The sequence below is a fragment of the Hipposideros armiger genome, unplaced genomic scaffold (assembly GCF_001890085.2).
Source record: "Hipposideros armiger isolate ML-2016 unplaced genomic scaffold, ASM189008v1 scaffold_51, whole genome shotgun sequence".
NCBI classification, from domain to species: Eukaryota; Metazoa; Chordata; class Mammalia; order Chiroptera; family Hipposideridae; genus Hipposideros; species Hipposideros armiger.
The window spans coordinates 2,353,289-2,376,454 of record NW_017731401.1 but is presented as its reverse complement, the minus strand read 5'-3'; the positions used below and the strand labels follow the sequence as shown (position 1 = coordinate 2,376,454).

At 39.1% G+C, this 23,166-nt stretch overlaps 1 protein-coding gene across 10 annotated transcripts in view; it reads left to right on the top strand.

Annotated features, from left to right (window-relative positions):
* GRIP1 (glutamate receptor interacting protein 1) overlaps positions 1–23,166 on the top strand; it is a 397,622-nt gene that overhangs the window by 286,954 nt on the left and 87,502 nt on the right. For 4 of the 10 annotated variants that reach the window (XM_019640586.1, XM_019640577.1, XM_019640575.1 and 1 more), the window contains exons 8-11: positions 13,495–13,642; positions 15,564–15,733; positions 21,862–22,017; positions 22,708–22,863. In XM_019640586.1, the coding sequence (XP_019496131.1) occupies positions 13,495–13,642; positions 15,564–15,733; positions 21,862–22,017; positions 22,708–22,863 (630 nt within the window). The remainder of the gene's footprint in view (positions 1–13,494; positions 13,643–15,563; positions 15,734–21,861; positions 22,018–22,707; positions 22,864–23,166) is intronic. The other 6 variants (XM_019640581.1, XM_019640579.1, XM_019640585.1 and 3 more) reach the window with 3 other exon arrangements.

The following is a 23,166-nucleotide window of genomic DNA, read 5'->3' as shown; positions in this document are numbered from 1 at the left end:
CACCTCCCCAGCTTCTCTTTAGTTACAATTATTGCTGCTAATCAGGAATGTAAATCTATTGTATCATCCATACTCAATGTCCAACCCCTGTCATATTCCACACCTTCCACTGAGGCTTGAGCCTTGTAGGCACAGGTAGAAGGAAAATTCTCTTTGTCACTCCCAACTGTGGCTTCAGATAAGCATCATGTATTTCAACAAGCAGAGTATTGAAACCTGACGTTTTGACCCACTGGAGACCTTCATTGTGGCATGTTTAATTTCGTGGCTCTGTGGTAAAACAACAACAACTAAGCCACACATTGTCTCACAGAATAGGAAGGAGTAGTTATCATTAATGCACAAGAATTGGGTCAAACATTCAAGGAACATTTCAGCTGCCTTCATGTAAAATCCCACTGGCCTGTTTGCTCATGCATTTTGGTTCATAACCGTTAGTCGTCTGCTTCTTAGACGCCTCTGAAGTTTTGTTACAGATTCTACCAGGACGCCTCACACTAGGTGGGACATGCTTTGGGTGCTCCGGGACCGCTTACTTCTCAGAGGTGGTTTCCTTCACTTGAACACTTCTGCTGAGTTCCTCAAAAGACAGTGTTGTGCTGAGTGGTACAGTCACCTTGTAGAATCTGCCTCACTCAAGACTTACTATCCAAACAGAATTATAGTGAAAGCTTGGCACCGTTTCCAGCAGAATTCTCACCCTTTGGAGGGTGTATGGGTGGGGGCGGGTCTAAGACAAGATGTAGTTTGGTCAGTCAAGCTGAAGATATCATTTGGAAGAAATATTAAATATCCCACCTGTGAAAAAAAGTTAATTTAATTTTTGTGATTTATGTAGGCTCCACATGTAGATGTTTTTTGAACACCTTGTCCAAGATATGGATTCATTAGTTATAGATTATAAAACTCAACCCATAGCAGTGTTGATAATCTGAAATTGCAGAGAGAGTAATATTGAAATCATCTACAACACTTAAAGCTAAGCAAGTGAAGCGACACATAAAAATCTAACTAACGGTATACACTAGGATGCTATCTATGGTAGCTCCCTCCTCATGGCCTCCTTTATCTGTTATAACTTTCTCTTGAGGACAATGTCATCGCATCTTACATAGGGAAAACACTAACTTAAAGTGCTGAGGCAGATAAATGATAACTTAATTTTTTTTACTTGAGTCTTTCTAGCTTTTTCTGGCAAACTAAAGAAAGTAACTTTTCACATCAACGAGGAAATCGAGCAGCATTGACATTCCCAAGAAGTAGGAGAGAAAAAGGAAACTAACAATTTGTGTGGTTAACTGCCAACCACTGTGCAAACTACTTTATGCATTTTATTAACTCTAATTGTCATAGCAACCCTGTGGCATATACATGATTATCCTTATTTTTCATAGATGAAGTAGCTATATTGAAGAGGTTACATAAATTGCCCCATATCACACACATCGTATTGTATTAAACCTAGGATTAAACCCGGATTGACCTCACAAATCTGATAGTATACCCACAGAAGAGTGAGAGTAATTATAGCCAATATATGAAATAATAAATGTTTTAAGTATGGATGAAAGTTTTGAAAGTAGAAAAAGTAAGTTCTAAACTTAAGATTCTGAACTTGAAATGAAAGACTCAGGCACTTAATAGTCTTTCAAAAGTAAAAGTCTTACAGGGAATACTTAAAAATAAAACTGAAATCTTATCATTTAAAATATAATTGTTTTAGGCATAAGTACGTTATTGAGCAAGAAAAAAAATCCCAGAACATCAAATATTTAACATTAAGTACCTAAGAGAGTTCTGAATAAGAGGAAAGAAAGTGAGACAGTGAATTAATTATCTACTGGTGTTTAATCACTCAGGCATTTTTATTGATTCAAATTATGGTAAAGCTAAGGGAGTGAGGCATAATTTTCCAAGAATCCTTCTACCTCTTTTTTTCTTTACTCTCTTATTATCTCAAGTATGCCCAGAGACATCGTCACAGATTCCCAGGCACAGTATTTGCAGCTCAGGTTTCTGTAATGAACTGGAAGTGTTAGAATCCAGCTTGTCTCCAAAGAAAGGAGAGGAATAGATAACCCAGGAAAAGGACCACAAGTGTACTCCTCAGTAGGGTCTGTGTTCACTTCTTAACATAATACAGATCTCATGAATGCTATTATAGTGCCATCATCAAAATCAAGGGTCCATAAATGAAGGGTTTTAAATGGAATGGTCTGTTAGCTCTTGTCCTTTGGCAAAGGTGCTCGCCATTCTTCCTGAATTCTACAAACGTGCAAAATGAACTTGGACTCCATAGATCTTCAAGTTCCCTACAGAACTAATTGGCTCTTCTTTCTGCTGTGTATACTGGTTTAGGAAAATTTCCTACTTTAGTTTTTTGAAGTGTTTTGGGAATTGTTTCAACTTTTGTTGGTGGTAGTATATCTTTAGTGGCATAAAGTGCTTTATTTCACTTTCAAATATCCTCCCTATCTGTGAGGCCTGGCAACTAAATTCACAAACTCATCGTAGAAAAAGTGCTACATACCTCATTGTTGAATATCAGTGTATTCACCCTCTAAGTACTCCCCTTGGGAAGCTATACACTGATGCCAGTGCCTAACCCACCCTTAAAAGCAATTTTGGAACTCTTTTCTGGAATGACAATGAGAGCTGTCATCGTATTTCCCTTAATGTCCTGAATGTCATCAAAATGTCTTCCTTTCAATATTTTCCTTATCTTGGGGTAAATAAAGAAGTCATTGGGGGCCAGATCAGGTGAATAGGGAGGGCGTTCCAATGCAGTTATTTGTTTACTGGCTAAAAACTCCCTCACAGACAGTGCCGTGTGAGCTGGTGCATTGTCGTGATGCAAGAGCCATGAATTGGTGAAAAGTTCAGGTCATCTAAGTTTTTCATGCAGCCTTTTCAGCACTTCCAAATAGTAAACTTGGTTAACTGTTTGTCCAGTTGGTACAGATTCATAATGAATAATTCCTCTGATATCAAAAAAGGTTAGCAACATTGCAACAAAGTTCACGAACTTAATTGTCAGACTCGTAAAACCTGCTCAAGAAATAGATGTCTGTAGAAGACCTATCTAACCAAATGGGTGAAAATAGGATGTTGAAAACATGCTTCTGAAAGTAGGTAAGGCTCCCTAGCGATGGTGTTCTCCAAAGTCGACAACACATCACAATAAGTGAATATCAGCATCGCTTACTTGTGCCACTATCTACCACTGGGATCCCTTCCTCACCAAGCTCTATTTGAACACCTCTAATAACAGACAACTTCTGGCCAACCAAGCCTACAGCCTAAAAAAAAAAAATGTCAGGATTCCCCCAGCCTCACTGCACATTGGAATCACCTGGAGAGCATTTAAAATGCCCAGGCCCATCCCAGAGGTTTGTTGTGACAAAGAGAACAAGACGTTATACGGGAAAACACTTTGTAAACTATAACTCACAGAAAAATGTAAGGCATACCATCATTTATGCTATTAAATAATAATGTCTAGACATTCTCCATCATTCAACTTGTCTAAACTTTTTTTAGATTCTAATTCTGACATTTTCTTTCCTTTCTAGCTATGTCAAATTTTTCTAATTAGAAATTTCATTTATTTTATGATTCATAAGTGAGTATTTATTGAGGACCCACAGGATTCAAGACACTAGACTGTGTGCTTATAACTCCTATCCATTGGCCATATTGGCCTATGCTGGGGGGCAGGGGGCTTTTAGTGCATTTGCTCTGGCCAAACTTCCTTCTCTTCTTCATTAACAAGGAGTTGGTGGTTTAATACATAGTGGTCAAGTGGTTTTTCCTTCTTTTTAATCTAGCTATGTCTGTAGACCTGTGTATTTGCCCAGTGTTATTTTTGTTTTTTTAAATATTGTGTTTACCTCCTGTAAAAACCCAAGGTCAGTCAGAAATAGAGATATAGAGATGCTTTAAATATTTCTAAACATATTTTTGACAGCTTACAAGTAAATTGGTGTTTTAGGATGTCTGCATGATTGTTATTCATTTGTCTTATTTCAGATCTGGTTCCTAGAGAACGAGGATACTTTTATTCTTTTTTTTCACTTTAAACATAAAGCCAACTCTAACACAGGATACCAGAGCAAGTCTGTTGCTATTGAGCCATTCACATTTCCTAACTGACTGTTCCTCCCAGTCTTGGGAGGTTAAGAATCCTGAGTAGTAAAGATTCTTTTTCAGGCTGGCAGGCACTTGGCTCCTACTTAAGTAGTTTGTCTGCCTCAGCAGAACCTGATGGAGATTCATTTTGTTTTCTGTGTGGCTCACTTATCTAGCTCAGAAAAACCTGACAGGGACTATTTTTAGATGGAGGAGGAATCAGACTTTCTGGAGAACGATGATATGGAATATGATGAATATGCAGCAGCCCCACATATACACCAAATCTTTTTAACAGCCAGGGCAAAGGAGTCTTCACTTTGTGGCTATTTCTACTTTTCCATTGCTGTTGGTCACTTAAATACCAGGCTCAGTTGGCTGCTTACACTTTTTAAGGCAAATAGAACACAAATTTTGTGAGTTTTCTGAAAGCTTGCTCGTGGTAAGCAGAATTATACGCTGTTTTGAAAGTTTTTACATTGGTACTGACGGTGGAAATGGCAGATTCTGGATCTTGTGTGGTAAGAGACATGGTTTATCTACAGAGTGTGCTCCAAGTCAGTAGGTCTGAGCTCAGAAACTTCTTTAAGAAATTTTGTGGTCTTAATTTGTTTCCTCTTCTCTATTAAAAGTTTAAAAACTCATCATCATTTATCTACATGGAACAAGATAAGAGCCCTAGAAATTTAAGTTGGAAGATTTTTATTAGCATTCTACAAACTATAAATACCATGTCAGGCTTATCAAATTTAATATTGAAACCTGCCATGTACATCCTAACATGATTATTTCATATATTATTATTCCTTTAGCCAGGAACCTAAACTGCTTCATTTATTTAGTTACTGGGTTCTAGTTTTCTCTGAACAAGATACACAGTAAAGCATCACTCTGCAAAGAGCCAAGAAAACCCAAGGCAGTCTCGAAGGACAGCAAAACCAGCGAACTCACACTACCAGATATCAAGATCTGTTAAAAAGTTGAAGTATCTAAGACAATGTAGTACTGTCATGAGAACAGCAGACAGATTAGCCAATGGAACAGAATAGAGTGTCCAGAAATAGAGCTATTACATGTATGTAGTCATCTCATTTATGACATTTATTAAAATGCAGTGAGGAAAGAATGGTCTTTACAAAAACTGATGATAGGTCAGTTATATCCATGTGGAGAAAATATATTGTGACCCTATCCCACACCAGACATAGAAGTAACTTCAGATGGACTATGGATCTAAATTTGAAAATTAATAATAAAGCCTGTAGAAAAAACACAGGAGAATATCATCATGACTATAGTAAGCAAAGATTTCTTAACAGAACACAAACTACTAACCATAAAAAAAAACCATTATGAACTTTTCTTCTTCAAATGACACCATTTAGAGTCTTAAATTGTAAGCCACAGAGCAGCTTGAAAATATATTTTATATATTTTGTGTAAAATATATAAATATATAAATAATATATAAATATATAAAACATATACTATATATAATATATATATATATTATATATATATTATATATATATATATATATAATACACGCGCACACACACACATACACACACAGAGGGTGCCAAAGAAATGTATACACATTTTAAGAAAGGAAAAAATTGCATTAAAATTGTAACACTCAATATATACTGATAAAAAAAGATGAATACAAGTCACATTTGACTTCTGCAATTACAAGAGGTGCTCAAAGTGGTTACTATAAGCATAATTTTAATACACTTTTTTCCTTTCTTAAAATGTGTATACAATATTTAAATTGCCACAAATCAATAAACCAGACAACCTAATAGAAAGGTGGGGAGGGCCAGCTGAGTGGCTCAGTTGGTTAAGAGCTCGCTCAAGAGTGCAAACTCTGAGCAACAGCGGTTCAAGTCCTGCCCGAGCTGAGCTGCCGCTGAGCTGCCAACAGGTGTCAGGATGACTCAGCTAAAAATAAATAAATAAATAAATAATAAAAGGTAGGGAACAGACTTCCTTTGCACTTTATAAAAGAAGATATTCAAATGGCCAGTAATCCATGAAAGATTGTTCAACACCTTAGTCATCAGGGAAATGCAAGTTGAAATCACAATGTGATATCAGTACATACCCACTTGAGTGCTACAGTGGGAAAGACTGACCGCAGCAAGCGATGACAAACATGTAAAGCAACTGAAACTCTCATTTCCTGCTGGTGAGAAGGTAAATTCATACAACTCTTCTGGAAAACTCTTTGACAGTATCTACTTAAGCTAAACATATTCATATCCTACAGCCCAACAATTCCACTCTTGGTCATGGAGTGGACCCCCATAGAAATGCATATCTGTGTTCACCAAAAGACAACCTAGGATATTCATAGCAGCAATATTTGTATTAGCTGAACTAGGAAATACCTAAATAGTAAAATGGATGAATTATGGCACATTCACCCAATGAAATATTATATAGTAATGAGAATGAATGATCTAAAATCCCCCAACAATATGCATGATCTCACAAACATGATGTTGAGCAAAGAAGCCAGATACAGAAGAGTACAAACAATCCATTTTTTAATATGCATAAAAGTAAGTAATACTAACCTATGCTGTTAGAAGTCAAATTAGTGGTTACCCTTGGGGTAGGAGAGATTTGAAGAAGTATATGGTGGGGGGGGATTCTTTGATGTTAGTAATATTCTATTTCTTGGTCAGGGTGTGGTTACACAGATGTGTTTAGTTTATGAGAATTTGCCAACTGCAAACATGATTTATGCATTTCTCTGTATGTTTGTTTTACTTCAATAAACAGTTTAAAACACACCATAACTCAATAAGCAGGCTACAAGGAAGAAAAAAGCAATCATGTAAAATGGGTGGCGGGGAGGGTCAAGATATTCCAAAGTTAATAAAATGACTAGTGAGCCTGCCGCAGAGATTGTAAGTCAATTACCAATTATGCTTTAGCCAAACTTAGGTTAACGTGAGATGCATTATTGAGTTTCACTTGCTTTGGACTCTTGTTATAACACAGTAACTGTTCAAGTTGTCTTCTTTCACTCCCCAGGAAAAATCAGGATTTAAGATAAAGTTCACATGGACCTGGAAGGTGTACTTTTTTTTTTTTTGCATCGGAATATTTTCCAAGTAGTGTATTTCAACGGACAAAAATAAATCGGCAATTTTTTTAAGTTAAAAAATTTTGTATCAGAGTTTAGCTCATCTGAAAAGGGTTGAAATTATCAGTAGCATTATTTGCATAGAATATCGCTCATCAAAATACTTTTAACTAATGGGTACGTTGGAAAGCTCCCTCAAGGGTACTTTTTATCTGAAGGAATGTAAGACAGACAAAGCTGATGTGACCATGCAGTCTCTCTGCCACCCCCTGGGAGGTCCTAATCAAGCCCTGTGCTCTGATTGAAATGCAGGGCTCGGGGTGGGAGAACTGATGAACAAAATAAAAAATCCAGAGTGTTTCCCATGCAAACAGTCATCAGCGTTATCTTAAGTAATTATGTAGCCCATAAATCAACACAGCAGGCAAGGGCTTCAGTCACGGTGCAAATATCTTAATGACTGAGATGTCTTTAACGATGAATAATTTATATCTGCATGTTCCATTTTTCTCAACCATGCTTCACTTCAGCGGGATAAACTAATCTGTCAGGGGATGGGCTCTTGATTATTGCTTCCTGATTTTCCTTCTGTTTATTTTTCTCATTTTGACACACTCCATTTTTTTTTCTCATGCACTTTCTTAAATAAGAATGCCCTGTTCATCCACCCTGTCTGCTTGCTTTTTCTTTTCCTATGTATCTTATTAGACATCTTGGAATAAAGCCAGGGCTTATGGAATCCTACTTTTCATAAGGCCCTCTGTGAATGGAATTGGGTGGCAGCTAGGGAAATGGGCTGACGACCACGAGGCAGTCTGAGCTTCTTGATGTCGTTGTGGGGAAACATTTATTATGGAAAGCAATTTCCAGAAAAGGCTAATGATCAATTAAATGTTAGCATTTGTAGATCCCCTTCTGTGTTGCAGAAAAGTAACTGCCACATGGGTAATGCTGGAAAGCAATACTTGCTGAAATAGTTTTGTTGTTTTCCTAGAGCCCATTAAAATAAAGACAACTGAGAGACATTCAGATCAAATTCTATCTCATCTAATACACTCATCCCAACCATCCCAGCTCACCATGTTCAGCCTCCTCAGGTCCCCACAGATCTCACTGTCACTGACATTCCCTTGACATGTGCCAAAGATATTTGGTAATAACAATTGCCCTCTGTAGACAGCCTGATGGACAGGGAGCTTCATCTACCTTCTGGGGATCTTTTGTCACGCTTGAGCAATTTTCCTAGAAACATGGAAATCACATCCTATTAGATAATGCAATATTTTTATAAGTGCTTTGACTCTACTATGTCAAAAATGTCATGGGATTGAGGGAGAATTACAAACATTATGTGTCCCGCGATTTAAAAAAAAAAAAAAGAGTAACTTCATGAGGTTCAACAGAGTATGATTTCCTAGTGAAATCCAGGAGTCCAACCCTGCTCCCCCTTCTTCTTGGCAAGGGACCCCAATGGGTTACTAGAAGGAAGGGATACTATATTTTCACCTTGGAGTCTCCAGTACCTTCTGAGGTTCCTGGCAGATAGTTAGCATTCAAAGGATTTTTTAAATCAATGTTGTTGCAGGAACAATGACTCAGCCGAGTGACTTAGAAAGCCCAGTTCTGTGGGAATGTGAGGTGGGGTCTTCTGTTCTGTTAGGCTCCTCCAGCCTCCTGATAGTACGTTAATCCTGCCGCGGATTCATCTGATGCCCAAAGCTTTTCCAGCTGGTCTCAGTCATGTATATAAAATACCAGCATACCAGGGTCTCATCACGGAGGACCCTTTTAAGTTGTCTAATATCCAGCTTCTGTTGAAAACCTAAGTGAGGGAAAGGATTGCTGTCTAGGAAAGATCCCCAGAAAGACATCCAGCCTGTCTATCCTAGGATCTGTCTTTAGATCAAGTTGACCGTCATATTAGTTTGTCCCATTATGGAGACAAACATCATGAATTTGCTCTTTAATCTTATGCCTCAACTTTGATAAAAGAACAGCCATCGGAAACCACCTCTGTATCCTATTATAAAAGTGTGTTGAGACAGTAACCCATGATATCATTTAGCACTGTCTATATATAAAACTCATGGGAGAGATATCTTTAAGAACTCTCTGCTAGAAGAATCTTCATCCACACTGCAGGGACTACTAGACTTGCCCCTTTCCAGCAGTCACAGCTGCACATTTGACCATGTTTCCTTTATTGTCCTGGTTTCCAGAAGTTCAGAGTCATACTTTATTAATTGAAGCTGAATCCACATAACATATAATTAGCCACCTTAAAGTGTACAGGTCAGTATCACTTAGTACGTTTACAATGTTCTGCAACCACCACTTCTGTCTGGTTCCAAAACTGAAGTAGTAACTCCCTATTCTCCTTTGCCCTCAACCCCTGGCAACTACTAATCTACTTTCTGTCTCTGTGGATTTACCTGTAGTTCTGAGTTATTTTTTTTCAATTCTCTATTAACCCTTTATAGGCTCTTTTTTCTTCTTCCATATTATTTCCTTTTATTACATATTTTATTTAAAGCAAGCAACCTCTAGATGTTTGTGGAAAGAATTTGAGTAAAGATATATACAAATAAGGACATCCTTCTTTTTACCTCCAGGGCCACTCCCCACCCTTCCCCATGCTTCTGTGCCATGACCTGTATGGCCTGCACTATGGGCTCTCGTGCCATCTGGCTCCATTTGGGTTTAGTTAATAGGAAATCATGGCAGGAGATCAGGGGAAGGCAGAACAATGATGCCGGGTGTTATTCTCTGGCTTCCTCTCTATGGATTCACTGGGGCTGGCTGCATACTTTGATTAAAGATCCCAGCTCCTGGCAGGTAGCCCGTTCCACAAAGCCCTTTTCTGAATCCTGATTCCACTAACAGCTCTATCCTTTGCCTCTCTGGGCTTAGGAGGGTATGGTACCCTGTTGCTTCCGGCCCCAGAGTGTTAAATTATTCCTTATGATTTTCCTATAACCTATCTATACCTTCCTAAGTAATTCCTTTATTAAACACTCCTCAAGTTATCCTAATTTGAATGTACCATATGATTCTTGCTAGGACCCTGACTTAAATAAGCATATTTACTCCATGGTTCTCTTCAGCTGCCAGTGAACATGGTTTGCTTAGAATCCTCTGCAGATAAACCAACCTGGTAGATTTTTCTAGGGCCAGACAATGTCTTCCCCCAAGCACCCAGAGCATTCATATCTCTTCATGGCTTTAAGATGCAGGACTTTTGTTTATTCCTCGGGAGATAAAACAATCTCTGGAGCTATGCTTTCAGGAACTTGTTTCCTCTATGTTGTGGCTCCATGACCTTGTCTGCATGGTTGTAGCTGGCTGATCAATTCTGGCCCACACTGCTACAGCAGGAAGTGGCAAATGAGGTAGAGGGGGCACAGCAATTTTTTTTTTTTTAGCTGAGCCATCATGCCACCTGTTGGCAGCTCAGCGGCAGCTCAGCTCAGGCTGGGAACTGAACCGGAGACCCTGTTGCTCAGAGCTTGCACTCTTGAGTGAGCTCTTAACCAACTGAGCCACTCGGTCAGCCCACAGCCATTCTTTTTAAGAGCACATCCGGAACAGGTCACATCTCACTTCCCATTGGCTGGAACTTAGTCACATGGCTGCACCTCACTGCAAAGAAGGTTGGGAAATGTTGTCCTTAGCTGGGCAGCCACTTGCTCAGCTCAAACTTAGGAAGCTTATTACTGAAGAGAGAAGGGAAGATGGGATACTGAGGAACAACTATTCTGTCATTTGTAAGAGATTAGATTAATAAATAACACAGAAACTTTATTACTTTTATCTGCTAAGACAAACAAATTTATCTTCAGACATGAGGAAACCATGTGGAAGAATATAAGTGATTGTCATCTCACAAGCCTATCTATCAAAATCCAACAAGTATATGGGAATTGATTTAGGAAATGAGTGCTTCTGAAATTAGTGCTTCTAAAGTTCTATAAAGATAGTGCGAGAAAACATTCTGCAAGGCCAGAGTTCATGTGAGGTTCTACCTGAGCATGAGGAGAGGTTGCTAAGGAGCATGCTCAAGGAAGAGAAGGACAACAGACTTCAGGATGAAGCGAGAGACATCAGATCACGTGCACTTGGGTCAGAACTGACTATTAGAGTTGAAAGGTAGGCAGAACCACCTACCCTAGTGAAGGAAGGACAGCTAAAATGGGCTGCAGGAACTGGCCAGAATTCCTTCCAGGGGTTCTCAGTGGAGGCAGATGAGGAGCACCAGGGCATATAGCCCCTGGGACCACTGACTGTACACCTCTGGGTGAGAGTGAAGCAGGACCTAGGCAGCACCAAGACCAAGTGAGGCACTGGATAGAAACAAAACAGGAAGTGGGGGAGAAGGAAGAATGGAAGCTAGGATATTGTCCGTGGCCCTAGATCAGGGAAGTTAAAACAGTAAGGTGAGTAAAACCAGAGAGTGGCAGCCACTGTAGAGGTAGGTTGAGAACAAACTCTGGGAAGTTAGTAATAATATAATAGGAAAATTACAGCCATAAAACTGCAGTCCTCTTAGTAGACTAAGACCTTTGGCTCCTCCCAGCTATTATTGGGACTCCGCCCTGGAATTGACAGAAAGAGATACACATATAGACCTTAACCTTTGTTAGGAATACATTATTTCAATATCACCAATCATGTAGGAGACATAGCACATACAAGAACCATTAGCACTGAAATATGAATGTTGCTGGCATGAATGTTTTCTCTTTACCTTATTTAAGAAATATGTTGTTTAATCTCGAACTGAAAATGGCTCTCCCGTGGAACTCTCAGCTTTATGAGTCAGTGCATATGGCCTGAGCGTCAGCACTAAGAATACAGATTTCCTAGTTCACTATATCTGCATGATGCCTTGGTGATAAAAGTATACTTGCAGAAAGAAAAAGTTGTATTAATGTAGTTGGAAATGCCAGAACAGTAGAAAATCAGAAAAAGATTACAGAGCAATATACAGCCTTGAAAAAATGAGGTGATTCAAAGGCTTGAGGTCATAATAGATCAATAATAATAGCATTCTATATAGCACTTTGCAAATTACAAAATGTTCAACTGCACATTGATTTCACTGTAAAAATCACTGAGGAAAAAATACCATTTTATAGGTAAGTAAGAAGACTTAGAAAGTTTTAGTAACTTGCCTAAGGTACCATGACCAACGTATTGTGAAAAGAAGAAATAAATGCGGGTGTTTTAATTCTATGTCCAGGGCTCTTTCCTATATGACCCCAGCCTCTTCTGAGCTTTAAGCAATTTCGTGAGTTTTCTCATTTGTTCATGGATTCATTCAGCAACTACGTATTGCACATCTCCTGTGTGCCAATCGTTATCCCAGGCACTCAAGATGCTGTGGTCAACAGGACATAGTCTCTGCCCTCACGGCAAGCCTACAGTCCAACAAACAACAGAGGCATGTAATCCAAACTGGTCATTATGAGACAGTGACGTGTGTGCTGCAATCGCAGGAATATAGCAGACTGTGGGCACACACACACGAAAAAGGCATCTCACCCAACCAGGAATCAGGAGAGGTTTCCCAGAAGAACTTATTCTTACACTGAACCCCCACAGGTCGTAGGAATTGAAGGAACAAAGAGTGTTCCAAAGCAAAAGTAAAGCATGTGAGGAAGAGGGGACCCTAAATCAGGTCCAGAATAAGGAAAGACTCAATGGATTTACAAATTCAACTTAGTGTGCGTATTGCTATTTGGCTAATTAGCAACATCATCCATCCATTCATCCTTCCTTCCTTCCTTCCTTCCTTCCTTCCTTCCTTCCTTCCTTCCTTCCATTCTTCTTCTCCCCTCCTCTTTCCCTCCCTCCCGTTCTTCCTTTCTTCCAGCCATCCATCCAACCATCCATAGTAGGTGCTAAGATGTTTATTGAATTAATTAATTTTAAAAATGTTTATTGAGAGACCTAGTATGTGCTGGGCACTGTACCAAGTGACGTAGAGCGAGTAAAGATAAATAGACATCCCACGTGATGTGAAACTTAAAATTTAATTAAAGAGATAAACCTGTGCCCATATTGCTGAACACAATCTGGGTAGAACAGGTGTCCTAAGAGATGCCCTAAGAAGTTACCACTGGCTGTGGGGATGTTATAATATATGGAGGGAAATCTAAGTTTCAGGGATAGTATCAATAGATCAGTATTTACTGAACATTCCTCAGTTTTTATCTGTGTCTATTTGCTTATTTGTTTTGTTTTGTTTTCTGAAATTTCTTCTTCTATAGATTCTGTGGCAACAGCATCCGGGCCACTGCTAGTTGAAGTTGCCAAAACTCCTGGTGCCAGCCTTGGGGTTGCCCTAACTACCTCGATGTGCTGTAACAAACAGGTCATTGTCATAGACAAAATCAAATCTGCAAGTATTGCAGACAGGTGAGTGTCAAGGAAGTGTGAACTTTTCAAAACGGCATGTGTGTTAAACACACACACATATATACTTGTATATGTTTATATATACACACACATAATACATACACATATATACATGCATACACACATGTACACACACAATAAAAATACAGCTCTCCTGCCAATTTATATACAAGTTTCAATTAGAAAACAAGTTACTGTCCTAGGGCTTAAAATATCACTTACCTTATCACCCAGTGATATAATGTCACCTCATCCAGATGTTTGGTGTGGCCTTTAGAAATAGAAAATAAAAGATCAAACCACTGAGCAAATTTCCCTATGGTGTCCTAGGGTAGTAGGCTGTTCTTGGTGTAGGGTAGCTAAGCAGATCTTTATTGGGTTCCATGCAGAGAAGTCATGGATTTTCCTGAATTGTTAACAATTAATTCCTGCCTCCATAAAATTCCTTTTTTCTTAAATAAATAAAACAATATTTTTTAAGATTATGCAATCTTTAAAGAAAGCTTTTACTGTTCTAGAACGTTTATCTTAGGGTTTCACAATCTTCTTGGGTCCCTAAAAACATCATTCATTTTCTATGACAGTAAAAACTGAAGTCCTTTTTCCTAATCAATATTTTAGACTTACAAGATAGAAGGGGGAATAAAAGAATTAAAAAACAAAACAAACGAAAAAAAACAACAACAAAAAATGACCTCATCACCTAATAAATTATTTTATGGCTCCTGATAGGAAAACCCCCACCTCCCATAGCTGAAGCACTTCAAGTGCATCCATGTGGAATTCTATTTTCAGATGGCAGGGATGACTTGAAATGCTTTTGCCTTGAGAAGTAGACTACTCTCACTGTGGAAATTTTTAGATCTACTCGAATGCCCAGTCTGCCCGGCATGTCTCCAGCCCCTTCTTCATATGCCCTCGCCACGCCTGGTAAACCTCCAGCTGGGATCAGCAACCTGCAGCAACCTCTGTAGGGGTCAGTCTAAGCTCCACTGTGGTCTTACCCTACATTCAGTCCTTAACTGTGACCGCCATTGATCCAGGGACGTTCTCCGGTTCAATGGTGCAGGATGCTTTAATTTTCTCCCTCTGTTTTTTTCCCATTCCGCAGCGGGTAACCAGTTTAAGGAGCTGTCCACTTGACTGGTACGTCGGGGATGCTGGTTGCTCTGTTTGCTTTTCTCAACTCATCCAGTAGTAGTCAGTCTCTTGAGCTCAGCAAGATGTAGCAGCTAGCCCTCCCCACCCCCAGATTCCCCACTTCTCTCACCACGCAGGCCGCGTTTTGTTACCCATTTGACTCCTGCATAATTTCCATCATCATCCAGAGCTTTGTACTAATAAATTTAACTCCAGAATAACAAAATAGAACAATAATAACCGGTGATCTGGGAGCTTATGTGAAAGGTCTCTGAGACAGTTTTAGCTGAATCTCCCCCCAAGTTACTCCCATTCACACATAAAATAGTTGTCAATGATCCTATTCCAACTCCGTCAGTCACATCTTGACCTCCTGACTATGCACCAACTTATATTTACAAATATAAACACCTAGGAGGAAAACTCACACAAACAAATTAAAGGGAAACATTTGTCCTGTTCTTCTTCCCCCTCCTCCTGCTTACTTCCCTCAACTTTCGGCACCATCACCCCAAAATAACTTTTCTTTTTCTTTTTCTTTTTTTTTTTCCACAAAGGACGAGAGAAAAACATTTCCTTGAACGTTTCTGTATTTTCTACAAGGTTTTTGCATTCCTGTACATAAATACTTAACATTTGACACACGGTGTTTCCTGTAACACTCACATTTCCTTTTTTTTAAGTCCATGAAAACTGTGTGCAATGTTAACTGTGAAGGACATGGAAGTCGTATTCCAAAGAGAAGGCCCTTGGTCCCACTGAGCGTTTGTCCCTCCCGTAGATGTGGCGCGCTGCACGTGGGAGACCACATCCTGTCTGTCGATGGCACCAGCATGGAGTACTGCACGCTCGCAGAAGCCACCCAGTTCCTGGCGAACACCACCGACCAGGTGAAGCTGGAAATCCTTCCTCATCATCAGACCCGCCTGGCTCTGAAGGGCCCTGACCACGGTGAGAGGCTCTGTCTGGATAAACCCGCCTTCTTGCAGTCGTTGCTTCCTCCGGCAGAATTAGAACACAAAAAGGGGTTCATCCTGCCTTTATCCTTTCTTTTCAAAACAACAGATGATCTTTGTTTGCTCTGCTTCATCTTCCAAAGCCCCTTTTCCAAGCCCATTGCCATGAACTGGAAACCCCCAAATTGAGGAAAGAAACATTGAGAGTGTTTCAGAGAATTTTCAGGCTAGTATTATTTGATATTAAAAAAAAAAAGGCTTTGGTGTAAATTGAGGGTGGAAAGAAGGAAAATAATTTGACTTCCTGTTATTCATATTGAATTTCCACTCTACTTGAAGGATAATGAGAGCAAATAGTAAAACTTTCACTTGTTTTAAATAGTTATAAAGTTGGCATTAATAGCAGACCCTTTAAATATTTGGGAGCGGGGGGGGGGGAGGACAGTTGTATAAAGAATTGACTTTTTCTATATTTTGCCTGTTTGCCAGAGTAGTGTATTTCTTAGGGTGGAGAACAACCTTTCTGACCAAATATCTTTCCTGAGAGAATCAAAATATTTGACTACGTTTATTGTACAGCAAATGTCAGCTGAGGGAGCCTCCGCTGTTATTATCTTGAAGCTCACAGATGTGTTTACTGTTTACATACCAGCCACCTCGGCATCTGTAAACAAAACCTGGTGTAAGAAAATGTACTTTGAGCCCAAAATCAAATGCGAAAGATTCTCCAGTGGGGTCTTTCTTCCAACTCCTCCTCCCTCCTTTCTCTTCAGCCAAGGGCCCTCTTTTTTTATTCCTTGAAATCAAAGCCTTGAAGCCCCACTAGTGCTGACAAAGTGCCCATACATCTCTGTACGTTGAGAGACAGAGAACAATTTTTTTTGGAATTGAAATTTTGCTTATGAGGAGGTCATTTGTAGTATGTTGTCTCTCACCTTCTAAAACACACTGCACTTTTCCACAGTTTGGAAAAAAAAAAAAAAAGAGGCACCAGATCATTTCCATACTGAATGAGTTAGCTGGATGCAGCCTTTTTTAATTAAATGGAGCTTAGAGAGCCCTGGAACTAATGAAAATCTCTAGTATAGCATTACTTTTATCAGATTTTAATTTTACACTTTGGGGTAGAGAAATGATGCAGCATAGGCAGGTTTTGAAAAGAAATTCTGCTTCATATGAATAGAAACGATAAAGAGCACCAGGAGGGTGCAGAGCATGACCATGTACACCACTCCGTCAGAGGCCCCTTGGGCCCTGCCTGCCCTCACACTGGCTAAGAGGAGAGATTTCTAGAACTGTAAGTTTCTTCTAAATTAATCTGAAGTCATCATTGGATGCGAAGCACAGTAGGTATAAGAGTGCACACTGCGCTGCTTTCTCAGCATGAGATTTTTCTTAGTAAACTCTGGTGTCAGTGAATCAGAAATGTCTAACAGACCCTTTAAACATGTCTTTAGCAACCTCATTTCTCTGCTTTTCATTTGCCCTGTATACAAATTATAAATAGTTCAAATAATTTCCAACTCATGAAATAATAAGTATCTTGACCTGCCAAAACAGTCTGAGAACATGAATTTATATACTAAAATGTATGGAGACTAAGAACAGATTTTTTTTCTCCACTGTGGAAAATGTTGAGTGATGTCATGTATGTTTTTTCAGGGGACTGATCATTTAAGTAATTCTAACTTCTGACCCCATCATCCACTTTTGCTGAAAATTTTTCACCATCTACCTTACCTAGCATGCCAACATCTCCCTACCTATTACATTAAAATCAGACTTGCATTTCTAAGAGGAAATAAATGTTGGCTCCAAAACATAATTAAATCACAGTTAAGAAGGGAAAAATGCAAAAAAAAAATGGTGTTTATAATTCTCAAGCTTCCACTTTTGTATGTAGTGGAGAGTTGTCTTACATAATTTTATACTTTTCCCATAAGAAAGTTCTGGTTATATTTTCCAAGATTTCTGATGCCTGAGCCTGTCTCTCATCTCATGGGTAGATAGAAATACATTTCCCAAATTTTGCTTAGCATCAAAGCATTCACCCCAGTGTTTTCATGAAATATAGAAATGGGCATCAACTAGGAATAAGAGATTAACTGTGCCTTTTGCTGGGGAATAGTGGTATTTAAAAAGCCAACAAGAATGAGTTTTAAATTAGCTTAGAAGTTGTCGCCACTGAGGTCTTTAAGAGGAGACATAATCATAACTAAAGGAAATGGAGACTTTGGAATAGAAAATGTGAGCACGGTCATGAGGTCTGATACATTCAGCATCAGGAGGACTTCCCTTTGTGAGCACCAGGAGTACCCACCTGAGTCGCTGTGGCATGCACCCTCAGGCATCCTGCACAGGGTAAGAGGGTACAATTAGAGAGGAGAACTAAGAAAAGTACCCTCCATGCCAGATGCATCTTAAGACTTCAGCAGTGATACCACCATGGAATGATGGGAAAAGCATTATATTTTAACTGGAGGCTTAATTTACCTGTAACAAAAGACTTAGGAACACGCATAGGAAGAGGCAGTGTATTGTGGTGGCTGAGGCCACAGCCTCTAGAATTGTACTTCCAGAGCTTCAACTGTGGTTCCACCACTTGGGACCTTAAACAAGTTATGCAACTTTTCTATGCCTCAGTTTCTTCATCTGTGTAATGAGCATTATTATACCTACCTCTTAGGTATATTGAGAACATTATTGCAGATAGTTCGTGAAAAAGCACATAGCCCATTGTTTGCTATATAGCAAATACTCAGTAAAAGGTGGCTATTGTTTTGGGGACCAATAAATGGGAGAATGTATATGAATGTTCTTTACAAAATGAAAGAATGTGCCAAAAATGTAACATCTTATTTTTAAACTGCTGAAATACCTGCCTAATAGGTGAGTATCAAGTACACCATGATAAAACAGAATAGATTTGGAGTGCACATTCCAAAAATAGGCAGTAGCTGTCCTCTCCAGCTTACATTATTTGTTGAACACCCTTTACATTCGTTATTCATGGCATGTAATTTTGTGCATTATTTTTATATCATTTTTGTCTCAATAATTTCACATGTATGAAGACTTAATCCTCAATGATACTTCAAAGTCAAGGTAAAGGGGATAATGACCTACATTTCACCTGCCTGCAATAATTGTCATCATGCTGGGCACCCAATAGGTGATCGAGAGTATCTTCCTTATCAATTTAATAATTGGGCTTGACAGTTCCCCAAAAAATGCCCAGTAATTTTAAAAGCACCCCATAAAGAACTGGATCAAAAAGTAAGTGTACAGTTCTGAAGTCTACTCACTATAGTTCATTTGAAACACAGACAGTACTTTGTTAAGAATGCAGTAGTGGCTGTGGGTGTAGATTAGCCAGACCCAGCAATGATGGCATCTTGCTATAAAAAGACTTCTTGTATACCCCAAAGTAAAAGGAGGATGGTGGAAGAGAATCCATTAGAAACTCACTTTACAACACTCTTTATCACAAGGAAAATGCTGCTGCAGTGTGGACATGGCCACTCTGGGTGATAGTCCTATTCATTCATTCATTCATTCATTCATTCATTCATTCATCTATCACTCATTATGTGCTAGGCACTGTTCAGGTTGCTGCAATACACCTGGTGAGAAAGACAGCAAAGTAGATTCCTATTCTCATGAAATTCTAGTATAAAGAGACAAACACTGAAGATATATCAAATAAATAAAGCCATTTCAGACAGTAGTAAGTGCTATGAAGAATATAAAACAGCAACGGGATGTGTGGGAGACGGCAGCTACTTCAGCCAGGAAGGTCCAACAACTTCTCTGAGGAGCTGGCACCTGAGCTGAGGCCTGAACGATGAAAGGGAGCCAGCCATGCAAACAACTGGGGGAAGAATATTAGAGGCAGAAAGAATAGCAAGTGCAAATGCTCTGAGGCAGGAAGGAACCTGGCTTGTGTTAAGAACAAACATAAGACCAGTGTGGCTGAAAAAGTCAGTGATGGGGAGAGTAACAAGGATGAAGCTGGAGAGATAAGTAGGGGTCACATTTGAGTCCCTTGGTAATTGTAACCCATTGAAGAAGCTTAAATAAGAGTGACATAATCTAACTTACATGTTTAAAAGATCACCCTAAGTGTATTGTGGATACCCAAAGGTAGGTATGTAGGAGACGAATCAGGAAGGCAGGTCTGAAGGTGTGGCAGTGGTCTAGGCCAAAGAGATGGTGGCTTGAAACTAAAACAGTGTTGAAGGGTATGGACGCCAAAGTAGAAACAGCAGTGGAGTAGAAGGTTTCCAGAAGGTCTAGGCCTACAAAATCATGGTGGCTATGAAAGTATCCTGCAGATTTCTGAGACATTCTCTAAACGTAAGTGTTCAATGTGTTGAGTGAGAGAAAATATGTTGGATTGTCGGAAAAGTCATGATGCATTTTTGCAACGAAAAACATACAAAAAATGCATCATGACTTTTCCGACAACCCAATAAATACATCTATTTCCTTCAAAAGAAAATTTTTTTGCAAGTAGATAGAAAGTAGGCAGAGTCAGTATTATTAATAATAGCACATTTGGTTTTATTCTGTGTCCCAACACCATGCTATGCTCCTGTATGCATAATTCTCATAGTCATCCTGTGGGATAGATGCTTTCATGATCTCCATTTGACATATGAGGAAACTGAGGCTTAGAGAGGCTGAGTAACTGGCCAAGGTCATATAGAGAGGAAGGGCTGGAACCATATGGAAACTAAGGTCAGCCTCAGCCCACAGTGATCTGTCTATGCTAGTGCTTTTGTTCCATGTACGGTCTCATTCCAGAAAGGTTATAAAGCGGCCAATGAAGCTGATATCACAGATGGAAAAACAAGCCCGTATCTAAATGACCCTCCTTTAAATACTTACAGAGTATTTGACCTCCCTACATGAGTAAATACTGTTAAGTAACTCACATGTAAGGCATCTAACAGTAGAGTAGGAGATATAAGTTCATATGTTATTTTTAACTCTTAAAGGTTGTTAGATAAAAAATTTCATATCAGACAGTAACAAACATAATATTGGTCATTAGATATTTACATATCTAATATAAGATACCCACTTTAGAATACTGGGTAGAAAATCAAATTTAAACCATACTGAAATTAGAATGGGAACACAGTATACATTTAAAAAAAAATAGGGCTGGCTGAGTGGCTCGGTTGGTGAGGAGCTTGCTCAAGAGTGCAAGCTCTAAGCAACAGTGGTTCGATTCCCAGCCCGAGCTGAGCTGCCGCTCAACTGCCAACAGGTGGCAGGATGGCGCAGCTAAAAAAAAATTAAAAAAAAACAATAAAGATGATGCCAAAGTTTTAAAATAAACTTTATTAAAATGTTATGGCATCTTAAGGAAATATAAAAATGTGAAATATATTAAGAATGAGCTATTTCTTTCAAATGTAAATACATTCTTTCAAAAATACAAAAAAATATCTATTAAATATGTTGAGACTTTTTATCTTTTCCTTATTAGGATACAGACAAGATTCTGATATTGATAGATGAGTAGAGTGGTTTATTGTTGAGGAAAATCAAATCCAAGTGATGGATTGTAGTGTAATTAAAATGTCAGAGCAGTAAGTTGTGATGTGTGACCAGTAAACCACTTGAATCATGAGCCCATGTGATTTATTGTTTCTTCTTTTCTTTTTCTCAAAACAAGTGCTACTAACTAGCCAAGATTTGCAAATCTTTAGTTACTAATCACGTGTCATAAATCTTTATGGGGTTGACTTTTAAGTTTTAAAAAATGTTTTTAATCTCTGATGTAAAGCACAGAGGGAGATTAGAAATTGATTCAGTAGGCATCCTAAAAGGGGGGGAAAGTGGGCGGTGGAAAGACATGCATTATTCTTGGGAAGATGAAAGTTTCCATCCCTGATGTTAATCATCTGTTTTGCTGACCACTGAGAAAAGGGCAAAACCAGTAAGATTTCCTTCTTTTATTTATTTATTTTTTTTTGCAAGCAGCTTTCATTTTTTTGTTAACACTTTTTAGTTGTGCAATTCAGTTACCTTTTCCTCTTTTTTGGCTCTTTGTTTGTTTGTTTGTTTGTTTGTTTGTTTTTCTTATTTCCCATCATCACTTCATATGGGCAGTGAAAATTCAGAGGAGCGACAGGCAACTTCCCTGGGATTCCTTGGCCAGCAACCACTGCAGCCTTCACACGTACCATCACTATAATATGCACCACCCTGACCATTGCAGAGTACCAGCCCTGACATTCCCGAAAGCACCTCCTCCGAGCAGCCCTCGTAATGTTCCAGGCTTTCTCCTCCTTGTCTTTTATTTAAATTATAGCTTTCTCCCCCCTTCCTCATCTAATTCATATTACTGTATTTGGCTTCCTGGGTGTGGTGTGCTTTTTTCTGTAATAGCAACTTATCATTTCTGACATCTCCGAAGTCTTTTTCTTTTCCATCAGAAAGCATTTGTGTTAGGGAAGGATGTAAATGTTCAGAATGCTTTCTTTATGTGTGGTCGGGAAGTAACAATTCAGAATCTTATACAGAGTACAATGTTCTCAGATCTTCCGTGTGTACATGGAATCACTTGTGAAATTCATGCCAGAAAATATCTATGAAAATGAGGTGATGTATTTGATGTATTGTGTTGTTTATGGAGAAAACTGTTTTAAAGTTTGGAGTTGTTTTTGTTTTTTTGTTTGTTGTGTTTTTTGTGTAAAGCAAAACTCCTAGAGCTTCTCTGGGTTGCATTGTGCCTATGAGGGTCATGCTCCTTCTCAGGCGTTTGTAGGCTCTGGTAACTCAGACTCTAAATCGCTGTCTCCGTGGTTTCTGCAGCCTGGTCTCTGTCTGGCTGGGGTACTTACTAGCCATTGCTGTGCATCATGTGTGTCTTTCTGGATTGTTACTGGTTGGCGAGTGTGGCAGGCCCACACCCCACCTGAGAATGCTCTGTGCCAAGTCTTCACTCTCTTACAGCAGCTTTGGTGTCTTCATCCTTCTCTCCTACCTCCATGAGCGCGTACAGCCTGAGTTCCCTGAACATGGGGACTTTACCTCGAAGCCTCTACTCTACTAGCCCACGTGGAACCATGATGAGGAGGAGGCTGAAAAAGAAAGACTTCAAAAGCTCACGTAAGTGAAATGGTGGCCAATGTCGTTCGTTTTGGCCTGGAGAGAATATGTGGGCAGGTTAGAGTCTTTGATACACAGAAGCCTATGGGAAGAATGCTTACAGAGCCTACATGATCAGGTAAATGCTAAGTAGCTACAGCTCTGTGCCAAAGCCCATTGAAATTATATCAGTTACCTATATGATAATGATTACAGGGAACACAGGTTCAGGCTGAATTAGTTAGTTCATAGTACCTTTGCCCACTACTTTTTGTTTGAAACTTTTTCTTGCTCCTTTGACCTAATAAAATAACCAAAGATGTG